The sequence below is a fragment of the Pongo abelii genome, chromosome 6, assembly GCF_028885655.2.
Source record: "Pongo abelii isolate AG06213 chromosome 6, NHGRI_mPonAbe1-v2.0_pri, whole genome shotgun sequence".
NCBI classification, from domain to species: Eukaryota; Metazoa; Chordata; class Mammalia; order Primates; family Hominidae; genus Pongo; species Pongo abelii.
The window spans coordinates 104,398,771-104,411,054 of NC_071991.2; the positions used below are offsets into that span (position 1 = coordinate 104,398,771).

At 34.8% G+C, this 12,284-nt stretch overlaps 1 protein-coding gene across 2 annotated transcripts in view; it reads right to left on the minus strand.

Moving 5' to 3' along the window:
• The window catches only part of COG5 (component of oligomeric golgi complex 5), a 377,278-nt gene that overhangs the window by 214,737 nt on the left and 150,257 nt on the right, over window positions 1–12,284 (minus strand). For both annotated transcript variants that reach the window (XM_024250412.3, XM_054560623.2), the window contains exon 7: window positions 11,973–12,103. In XM_024250412.3, the coding sequence (XP_024106180.1) occupies window positions 11,973–12,103 (131 nt within the window). The remainder of the gene's footprint in view (window positions 1–11,972; window positions 12,104–12,284) is intronic.

Consider the following 12,284-nt stretch of genomic DNA (forward strand, 5'->3'; position numbering starts at 1 on the left):
AGCAGAAAGCAATTACACATAGACTAGAGTGACCACCAAATTTTAATCAAACAGCAGTAACAGAATTCTATATGAAATACAATAAATTTAGTCCGTTATTGAAAAATTATTCACATGAATAACTGAAATGAAATGCATTCAGTGAACTGGAAAACTATGGGAAGTAATAACACCAAAATACTCTAAGTCTAAAAGCAGATAGTTAATTAGATGTAAGTCCGCACTGCAAGATGGCAATAAAATAAAATAATAAAGTAGCCAATGTTATTGTGGATTGTTCGTAAGAAGAGAATTTGTCAAAGAATATGAAAATAACATGACTGCGTATAGAAACTAGAATAAAAGTAATACTTTACATTTGGTGTAAAACAAAAGCATACAGAAATACCATATGGTAATTGACACAGCGTAAAAGAGGAAAGGATAGACAGAGAGAAAGAGTAGGAGAAAAGAAAAGATGAAAGTATCTGCCAAGAAAATCAATTATTTAAAGCAGGGATCAGCATATTTTTTCTTTAAAGTGCAATACAGCAAATAGTTTAGGCTTTGCACACTACATATGCTGTTTGTTTTTGTTTTTTTCCAATCATTTAAAAATATAAAAATAATTCTTAGCACTGGGGCAATATAAAAAACAGGCCACGGGCTGTAGTTTACCAACCCATGATTTTGGGTGTTATGTAAGAGTTCAAATTAATCTCCATTCAAATTTAAGGATAAAATAAAAAGGACATGTTACACAACTAACATTAAGCTTTAGAGAGAAAAAATTTAAATGATTAGTTTTAAAATATCCTTTTAAATTATAAAACGCTATGATGGTACATATTATGTAACTATTATTAATAATGATGTATAATGTTATCTTTAAAAAGAAATTGTCGAAGAGTAACTTTTAAAATTATTATTTATACATGTCATAAAGTTTATTTAATTGAATACCAATGTACTCCACATCAGGTCTCCATTAAATCTAATGAAAGCTATAGTGATGTGAACAAACAGACAAATATTTGGGGAAACAACAGCAAATTATCATTTGAAGGTCATAAAGGAAATACAAGAGCTCTTACTACATTCATTCTTTCAAGTTGTTTACTGTGTGCCAAGGAACAAGTTTTGAACAAGAGGGGAAAAATTACTGAAACTCTAGTTAGTGGTAAAAACAATACTGGGACCAAATATACAAAGGAGTTTACACAGGCCCAAATGATGAGCTCTGTTGTATAATCCATGAGACAAGTCAGAAAAACAGCTAAATATATAAAAGCTGTACCTTTTAAAGCTAGGCACATGGTGTTTGTTGGGTCATAAGGGAAGGAAAACATCCCAAAACAATTGCTTGCTGCCTGCAGAACTACTATCATTAACTACAAAAGGAATCACTGTGTTCAACTTCAGGAGGACCTTCTTTTTGAAGCTTAAGATAATGCTTAACTTCCATAGAGCCCACTGAACACAATGCATTTGAACTAGTATCCTTGCTATACCAGAAATAAGTCAGAATTTTTAACTGCAAAAGTGAAAAGAGCTCATAATATCATAATTTCTTACTGTATACTATATAGATATTTATCTACTGAACTTCAATTCTACATTATTTTCTTAGAGAAGCTAGGTCTAGGTCTAGGTTCTCTAGAGCTGGCTTTTCTAAGGTTGTCATGGTACTTTTGGCTGACAGTTGATAAGCACCAGGACCCTAGGCTTGACCAAGAAGGTCTTCTGCTTTAGGGAAAAGGCAAGTTCATGAATACTTAGTTACTATCACTAGCAACAATTACCACAGGGTCGAGATTATAGCCAGGTACTAAGCTCTGAAAGAAGTGAACACGGAAATCCTCTTTCCTGATGACCTCTAAAGACAAGTAAATACATTATCTTCCTCCACCTTGAACCTACAGAAAGTCTCACATTTGTTTACTGGGAAAGCTTCTAATTCACAAGGTAAAGTCATCTTCCTCATTAAAATGTCATCATTTTACTGTGGGGGACTGGTATCTATGGTGATGCAGGAACTGATTCAGATCACAATTTCTACCACCTATTTTTGAAAGCTAGTTAAAGCCTGAGGTAATGGAGTCTGTTGTAATCCTGAAAAAATAAATAAATAAATGAGGTCCTCTCCCTTTCTTTGTGTGACTTCTGTCAGGGAAAGATTGTATGGTGAGTAGAAAAGAGAGAAATGGGAATCAGGAAGAGCTGCAGATGGATGGCATATCTAGTCGCATGCTGTGACAGACTGCCTATAGAGTTGAAAAATGTTTTTTCTAATATGATCATATTCTGTGCATCCCCAGAAGATGTGCTCTAAATCACCAGTCCTTCCAAATTTTTCCAAAGAAAATGGTAGTGATATCACTATAAATCTTTCCCATACAGAAATAATAAGGCTTTTGTAAGGTCAGAAGTTTATTTATGTATTTTCCGTGTAGAAAGAAACAATAGCTCCTCCATATCTAAACAGTCATTTAGTTTATAAATCTGAAAATAGACATTTTGCAATATGACAGTATTTTATAATACTACAAAGCTATTTAAAACATAAAAATAAATACAAAACACTTAGGCAATTAACTAGGAAAAAACAGTAGTGATGAAAGAGGCTATTTGCATTTACTAAAACAATTTTGGTTTGGAAAGGAATGCTAAAAAAAGAAATTACACTAACTTTCTTCTAATAAATAGTTGCTTCAGATAACAAAGGAATAGCTATTATATTAGTCTGTTCTGGCTGCTACAACAAAATACCATAGACTGGGCTTATAAACAAGAGAAATTTATTTCTTGCAGTTCTGAAGACTGGGAAGTCCAAGTTCAAGGTGCCAGCAGTTTGGGTATCTGATAAGGGCTCATGTTCCTAGTTCACACAAAGACACCCTTTTTTTTTTTTTAATTATACTTTAAGTTCTGGGATACATGTGTAGAATGTGCAGGTTTGTTATATAGGTATACACGTGCCATGGTGGTTTGCCGCACCCATCAACCCGTCACCTATTTACATACTTCTCCTAATGGTATCCCTCCCCTAGCCCCCTAACCCCAACAGGCCCCGGTGTGTGATGTTCCCTTCCCTGACAAGGACACCTTTTTAATGTGATCCCACATGGCAAAAGGATAAGCAGCTCTCTCAGGCTCTGAGTAAAATGAGGGGTAGAAGGAGAGAGGAAGGTAGATATAAGTGCAAAAAGTCTTTTATAAGGGCACTAATCCCATTCAAGAGAGTCCCACCTTCATGACCTGTTTACCTCCCAAAGGCCGACCTCCAAATAACATAATTTTGAAGATAATCTTGGCGGTTAGGATTTCAACATAAGGAGATTTTGAGGAGGATGCATTCGGAACATAGCAGCCATAAAAATGAAGTGACAATTTATCTGCAAATTACAGTTAGGTGACTCTATTATTATTATTACTATTTTTATGATTTTATAAGGGCAGAATTCAATGAATAGAAACACCATCCATTTCTTTAACATGATTCAACAGAAAGTAACAATTTAGTTTTTAACAAAAGATCTCATTGAATTATCAGTCAATAACCAAAAATCTAAAAATCACTGAACACAATGAAGATGGAGAATTTTTAGTGTTATTAAATACTACTAATTTCACAACTGGTAAAGATAGCACTAAAGACTCATGCTATTTTAAGTTTTACAATGAACTGATATTGAAAATGATGGGCATCAACTACATACTCAATAAGAGAGGATCATCAACACTTTTGAGGAATCAAATTAATGTCAGAAATTAATTATTAAATGTAACTGATAATATGATGTAATTTTTCAAAAGTTCCTTGTTTACTGAACATCTATTCAGGCTAAGAGCCTATAAACTAAGTGCACAATCATTCATGAATGCAATAGTACTTCAAAGTTAAAATACTGTAATTCTTTTAGTCTATATTTATAATAAACATTATACATTTATTTTAATCTCTGATATATGCGAGAATATAATTTGAGGATAAAATACATATAAGCTGTAGCATCTGTTCAAATACAGGGAGCGTGAAGCATATTCCAGGCATAAAAAGAGTACCAAGGCCCTAAAGAAGAAAGGAAAATGGGATGTGAATGACTAATAGAAAGCTTGTGAGACTGAAAAGCAGAGAACATATGAGGAGAGTAGCATAAAATGTGCACGTTTAAATGCTGATGAGAAGGAGACAGTATAAGGGAAATGAGGGATGGAAATGTCAACAGGATAAGGTTCTAAGAAAATAAAAAATAGGATCTAGAGCAGAGGTGGTGTGAGAGGACTCTCAGTGAAGCAGGAATTAAGGACATCAGCTCAGAGTAAAATGGGGGTATGGGAAGAGGAGATGGTTGATGGAAAGTAAAGAGAGTGTAAAAGAGTAATTTCAGAAGATGGAAAAAAAAAACAGTTGGCCAGAAAACAAAAATTCTGAGGAACACTGAAGGACCAGTTTAGATTAGTCATCAAATGGAGACTTCCTAAAAAAACTTTTATGCTATAAAAATTCCCTTTTCAATACAAATTGCTTCACAAATTGTCAAATAATTTTCAATATAATTATTTAATAAAGTTAGAATAAACTGGTTGGTCTTACTAAAGAAGGGGGGAAGCAGGAGCTCCAGATCATGATTCTATTACTTGCCAGCTATGTAATCTTCAGTTAATTTCCTAACCTTTCCATCTCTTTGTTTCCTTAACCATACAGAAAGTGGATAATTATATCTTCTTCACAGATCTGTTATTGCAATTGAGATAACAAATGTAAAGTGACTAACACAGAGCCTGACAGAGAACAGGGACTGAACAATGGTTCTTTTCATTCTTAATTCCTAAATTGCCTGCTGACACAGCTGGATGACACCTCTGTCTTGTTGCTCTCTGAGAAGAAAAGGCACTAGCTCCCAAACACAGGCTCTTTCTACTACGACAGCCTGCTTCCCAAGAAGCCTTATCTCAGTGACGTGATTATTAAGAGTTTAATCCTCTCAGCTCCACAAAACCCGAAACTTGACTTTGTGAGTAAGCCAGGTCTGAGGAAGACAAACACACACAATTAAACTCAGAAAGATGTTACAAACACAAATATCAATTTATACATAAGAAATACAGTAAATTTCATGAACTGAACCGGAATGTTAATATTGGCAGATAATACATTTTCTCCCTTTAGGAAAATTATACAGCAAGCTGCAATAGTCTGAATGTTTGTGTCTTTCCTCCTCAATTCATATGATGAAATCCTAACCGCCAAGGTGATAGTATTAGAAGGTGTGGCCTTTGGGAGATGACTACATCATGAGGGCAGGGCACCCATGAATGGGATTCATGCCCTTATAAAAAAAGCTTGAGAGTGCCTTTGCTCCTTCTACCACATGAGGACACATCGAGAGGGCATCATTTGTGAATCAGAACGTTGGCCCTCAGTATATACCCAATCTGCTGGCACCTCCAGCCTTCAGACTTCCCCAGCCTCCAGAACTGTGAAAAATAAATTTCTCTTTATAAGCCACCCAGTTTATGGTGTTTTGTTACAGCAGCCCAAATGGACTAACAGAGGAGCCAAATTATACTCAGAAGGTTACTTTATACATCTAAATAAGACAAATGAATTGGATAATATTAAGGGATAATGTCAATAAACTATGACAATATGATACATATGGCCTTACAGGGAGAAAATACTCCCCGTCCACTGAGCAGAACCTATCCTCCTATGAACCATGCTGAGACATACAACAAAATTATAGTTCCCTGACTCCTATTTTTCTAAGATCTATGCAGATCATTCTACATCTACCCGTGCAGACACACATTACTTTTATACTTTTGTCTTTTTAATCTGATTTATTAGAAATAGGCCACTGGTTAAATAACAACAGTCATCTACTTTGATAAATCTTTGAATAAATTTATACAGTCTGAACAGATAACTATCAACATTTAAGGAATACTAACTTCCTAAAAGTTTGTCAGTCTCTTAATTTTTAACATGAATTTAAAAACCAAAGAAAAGCCAAACTTGACAACTGGTAAAAATGTGCACAAGACAATAAAATATCTAATATATATTTATTTAGAAACAACTAGGCTAGAAAATACTTTCTTACTTTAAATATAAGAGAATTAAATTAAAAAATAAAAAGCCTTTAAAAGTAACCATTCCTTTTTGACATGTTAAATTTATCCATCCCTATTGAAGATAATATTTTGGTTTCAAAAACGTTGGTACTGTTTCCTTTCTAGAATTACTTGGTTTGAGTCCCATGACTCTAAAATATAGTAAAATTTTAAGAACTGCATAAAGATATATACAAATGTGTACATCAAAAACATGTCATAGATACAAAATTTTAGGTAGTATATATACATAAGGTTTCCCATTAGATTAATACAAAAGGCTCGTGACATTGCACTCCCTGAAATATAAATTGCCATCTTTCTCACAACTAAACAAACTATGCTAATATCAATTTTCTGTAGAAATATTCATCTTTATTCAAGGTTGACTTGGAATTCCTTAAGTATTTCTTTGAGAAGTAATTATCAAACAATTTGATAATTTGAGCAATCATCCTTCAAAAGAAACATTAGGGCTGGGCATGGTGGCTCACGCCTGTAATCCCAGCACTTTGGGAGACAGAGGCAGGTGGATCATCAGAGGTCAGGAGTTTGAGACCAGTCTGGCCAACATGGCAAAACCCCGTCTCTACTAAAAATACAAAAATTAGCTGGGTGTGGTGGCATGTGCCTATAATCCCAGCTACACGGGAGGCCGAGGCGGGCGAATCACTTGAACCCAGGAGTCGGAGGTTTCAGTGAGCCGAGATCGCGCCACTGCACTCCAAGTACAAAACTCCATCTCAAAAAAAAAAAAAAAAAAAAAAAAGGAAAAAGAAAAATAAACATCAAGACCATCATCTAGTGTTTTATCCAATTATTTAATACTTAACAAATACTTATTGAGCAATTCAAAGAATGGGAAAACAGAGATAAAAGATATAGTACTAGGTCTTAACGTCAATCCAGTGAGTACATCAAAACATATATATATTGTAACAAGAGTGATAAATAAAATGCTCAAATATAATAAAAAACATTATTAAGCATCTTCTTTTTTTTTCCAAAGGTGCTATTATAACCCTAAAAAGAGGTTCTAAAACCACCCACAAGAATCAAGAAAGGCTATTTGGGGAAGTTAAGGAGGACAAAGTTGGGTAAAGAATGAATACAAAACAAATAGCCAGGTAAATTCGACCAGTAACTGTGTTCAAAGAATATTTAACATTAAATGCAAACCACAGAGGCTGAACAAACCTGTTATGTTCAGGGAAACAAGGGACAGCCATAAGTGTCATTTGGGGATGTAGCAAGATGGCAAAAAGCAAATGGGATTACAGTTTGAGATTTATAAAGAGCAAAGTTGTTGAAGAATTTTAAGTAGTAAACGGACATGACTAGATATGCCTTATATTAAGATCACTGTGGAAGCAGTATGAATATTAAATGGAAATCAGACACTAACAGAAGACTAATATAGTAATCAGGATGAGAAAGCTAAGGTATGAAACAAGAATACAGAAACAATCAGAGTAGAACAGGAGTCAACAAACTATGCTCGTGGGACAAATCTGGTTTATTGCTTGTTTTTGCTAATAAAGTGTTAATGGAACACAACCACGTTCATTCATTTACATATTGTCTATGGCTGTTTTGCTGCCTCAACAGCAGAGTTCAGTAGTTATAACTGAAAGTAAATGGCCTATAAAATCTAAACTTTACTATCTGTCTCTTCGCAAAAAGTGTGCTGGTCCTTAGATGAGCTGATTTCCAAGTTTTCCAGTTGAATAGTGGTGCTCCACAGCAGCTAACACAGGAGAAGATACATTTGACAACTCTGTATTTTAATATTCTGAGTTATAGAGTCTTTATGATGGTCTCATGGAATAATATGGATGATACTAAGAATGAGCTTGCTTAATATACATTCTGGCTTCGTTTCAGTATGTGTTTGCTGTAAAAGGGTCCAGATATGACTAATGTTCCGTTAACTATAAGAACTTGTTTGACATTTAGATGGCAGAGGCTGTACTTTTCCTACTTCTGTTGTTTTCCCTGCCAAGCTCGGTCATAGAGGTGTTTGGATTTCTTCTATCAGCTCTAATGGGGCCTGGTGTATAGTCCCCAGCATTATGAGTGCCAAAAGGCAGAACAGGGGACATCCATTTTGCTGATCTAGATCTTGTCAGAGGAAATATGGCTCTGAAGCTATCAAATGCAATGAAGGTTATATAAAACACCAGTGGGGAGTTTCCTGACATGGAGGAAGCAACACCTGCCCAACTTGCCCAATTCCACACAGTTCAGTAGTTCTGAGAGGCTCAGATTATGGTCTTTTTCTTGAGCCCTCCCAACCATATCCTATAATAAACCCCTATCTACTAAAACTTGCTAAAGTAAGTTCTGTTCTCTATAAGCAAACCTTAACCAATACAAGCATCCTGCAGGCAGGGCAGGAAGCTATAAAGATTTAGTGTTTACAAAAGAGATCTTGGAAGCAGACTGAGATTTTAAAGTTATCAGCAAATGGGAATATACGAGATCATCAAGGAAAAGCATTTAGAATAAAAAGTGGTCACACAGAGAGAGCACAAAGATTAAGGAAGTAAGCAGAAATTGGACAATTATGAAGAAACCAAAAAGCAATGTCATGGGAAAAAAAAAAAAAAAGAAAACAGGAGAGACTGAGATAAAGAAAAGAAGAGAAGAAAGGTTGTCAAGAAGTTGAAATGGTTACCAATGTCAAAAATTTGAGAAAAGAAAAAAAAAGTCCTTTAGGAAACTGGGAGGTCACCCAGTAGATTACTGAAAGCAATCTACTTTCAGTAATCTACTGAAAGCAATCTACTTTCAGTAGATTTATTGAAGAAGTCATGTTAGAAGCCACAATAGTGTAGACTGGGGACTATATGAGAAGTCAAGAAAAGGAGACAGTAAGAGCAGCTTATTCTTCCAAATAGTTTGACTATGAAGTAAACAGACTAGGAAATAGTTACATAATAAGATATAACTAAGTAAACAGTTAAAATTGAAGAATGCTTTTTCCTTTCAAGTGACAGAAATTTTAGTATCTTTGTTTGCTGCTAATAAAAAGGAAAAAGTTGAAGATTCAGATAAGCCAAAAAGCAAAGTAAAGAAGCAGGGCAGAAAGGATGGTGTGGAATTAGCCTTAAATAGGAAGGTTAGAGATCTGATGGAGTTGTGTCCTTAAGAATGAACTTCGCATGAAGTCAAAAACATGCATGCCTTGTGACCTTGATTTTCCTTGTAAGGAGTGTGACAAGATCATCTCACGACAATGAGAGAGAAGAGACTGGAGGTTTACAGTGAATAAAGAAAATCTGAAACAACCATTTGAAATGGAAGAGGGAACTGGACGTAATAAAAAAGTAATTGAAGCCCAGCTGCATCTAAGAATCATAAATTTTAGTTACATCAATCTTACAGTTGTCTGTTTTGTTTTTGTTTTTTAAGAGCAATGAAAAGACTAGGCATAGAAGTAAAATAGGGATAAATGTTGCATGGTCCACAGATGGCATTTTGCTGTGCAGGAGTAGTAGAAAGGCAACGGTGAAATAATTTGAGGGTATCATCAAGGGGAATAGTTCTTGGTACCAGATCTACTGAATCAGAAATTCTGGGTGTTGGGCTCAGCTGTCTGTGTTTTAACCAGTCCTCCCATCAATTCTGATGCATTGTGAAGTTTGAGAATCATTAGTTAGGTGAATAGTTGAAGAGACACATCTTTGATCAATTTAATATAAAAAAATAAGTAGAGCCAGAGAAGGGGACAGACATGAGGTTGACAGAGTAGAAAATCATCAAGTAGTAAAGACATTTATGCTGCAGATGAGTTAACAGATGGATGGGTTTGTTTTGTTTTGTTTTTGAGATGGAGTTTTGCTCTTGTTGCCCAGGCTGGAGTGTGATGGCAAGATCTCGGCTCACCGCAACCTCCGGCTCCTGGGTTTAAGCAATTCTCCTGCCTCAGCCTCCCGAGTCGCTGGGATTACAGGAGTGTGCCACAATGCCTGGCTAATTTTGTATTTTTAGTAGAGAAGGGGTTTCTTCATGTTGGTTAGGCTGATCTCGAACTCCCAACCTTAGGTGATTTGGCTGCCTTGGCCTCCCAAAGTGCTGGGATTACAGGCGTGAGCCCCTGTGCCCGGCCAAGAGATTGATGTTTTAGGTTAATAAAAGAATTATGAGTTATAACAGGAACAAGGGAGCGGGAGGGCAGAAAAAACAGGAATCTACAGTCAAAGGAAGAGACACTGGAGACTTAGACCAAATGATACTAATGACAATATTCAACGTTGATAAGGAGGGAAAGATACTGAAATAGGACGGAAGGGAAGGGCACTAGACTCAAGTTTGGGCTAGTAGATGTCAAACTACTGTGAGCCCAGCGTATGAGACTAACCATCTCCATAGGTATTGGTAACATCCAGGATGATGGGATTTAGAATGGAGAGAAAACAGTACTGCTGAAGTCCTAGAGATGGGAGACACAAAAGGATTAGGAGATGAAAACCACCATATGAGGAAGAGGACAATATGTTATAGAAAATAAATTCCCTGCATAAAATCCCAAAGAAGGCATAATTCATACAGGATGGAGGGCTACAGAGTCAAACCCAGAGGCCACTTCTTAGGAAGGCAACTGCCCTTTCTTGTTTTGAAATTCAGGGCAAAATGTTTGATTAATAGAGTTATCTTTCCTTCTCTTTTGAGGATCTAAAAAAAGGTATCTTCTCTTATTTAATGTAGAGAAATACTCTATTTTTTTTAAACGGTGTAACAGTTTCATCCTTACAGGGAGACCTAGAATTAAAACATAATTGACCAAACAACTAAAAGTAATCTCTAATGTTAGAAGTTAGAATAATAATTATCTTTGGGGAAGCCAGAAGAGAGTAAAAATTGTGAGAGAGGGTAAAGAAACTCTAGGAGTACTGGTAATGTCCTATTTCTGACCTGGGTTTTGATTTCACAGGTATGTTCACACTGTGGTATTCATTCCATATGAAAGTTTATGATTTGTCCACTTTTCATTTTGTATGATATTCAATTTTAAAAGAAAAAGTACCTGATTCAGTTATATTTTAAAAATTACAACTATTTAGGAATCAGAAGTCAAATAAGCACCTTCCTGATTTAGAGGCTAAAGAACAGCACATTAATAACATTGTTTCTGTCCAATATAAATGCACAAAATGAAATTCCTGATTTACAGGATATGAAAAAACTCTAAGTATTAATATTTATATTGGAGCCCAATACAAATGGAGAAAATATCTGGGTGTAATACAAGGGTAGATCTAAGATCTAATTCTAAGTTGTTGAATCTAATACATCAATAACTTTGAATTTCTTCCAATTCAGAAAATTAAGCATCAGGAAAATGATACCTTAGGAGAAATGTCAAGTCCAAAATTTTTAAAATTATGGCATAATGATTAAGAGTGCAAAGTTCTGGGACTACAGTGATTAAAATTTGAATCCAAACTAAATAATTTACTAGCTATGTGATTTTCAACAACTTATTTAAGTTCTGTTTCTTCAACTGCAAAATAAAATTAACAATAATACCAATCTTACTGGGTTGTTGAAAGGCTTAAATAAGGAACCGTGCTTTAGACAAAGCAGGCATGGTCAGCTAGTTATCTATCTATATATGCACATCATAAAAAATACATTTCATGTTATATACATTATACATTAGAAACATTAGGTCTATTTTTAAATTAAATATATTAAACATATATTAAAATTTCCCTTAACGATGACCCATTCTTTGATTTAAATTGTAGACATACTTTCTCAGTGATATATTACTATAAGACATACATTACCTTTTTGAACTCAAAGTCAAATGTTCACCTGTATTATGACACATTTTTCACATCAAAAAACAGTCTTATTTTTATTACCTGAGTCTCCAAACCCTGCTCTAGTAGGCGCTTAGCTTGATTTTCCACTTCAAGTCGGGCTCTTGCAATAAAAAGTAGATCATTTTCTATCACTTCTATTCCAGAAAGATCTATTCCTTGAGAAAGATAATCTGTTTAAAACAAAAACATACACATTCAAATATTTCAATACTGAATAAATATCAAGGTATCAAAATATGTATAACTTCTCAAAAAAAAAAAACAAGGCTATCAAACAGGGTTGCCATTCAAAATCCGTATTTTAAAAAATATAGTTTCCCAAATATTTTCTATTTAATAAGTAATTTATGC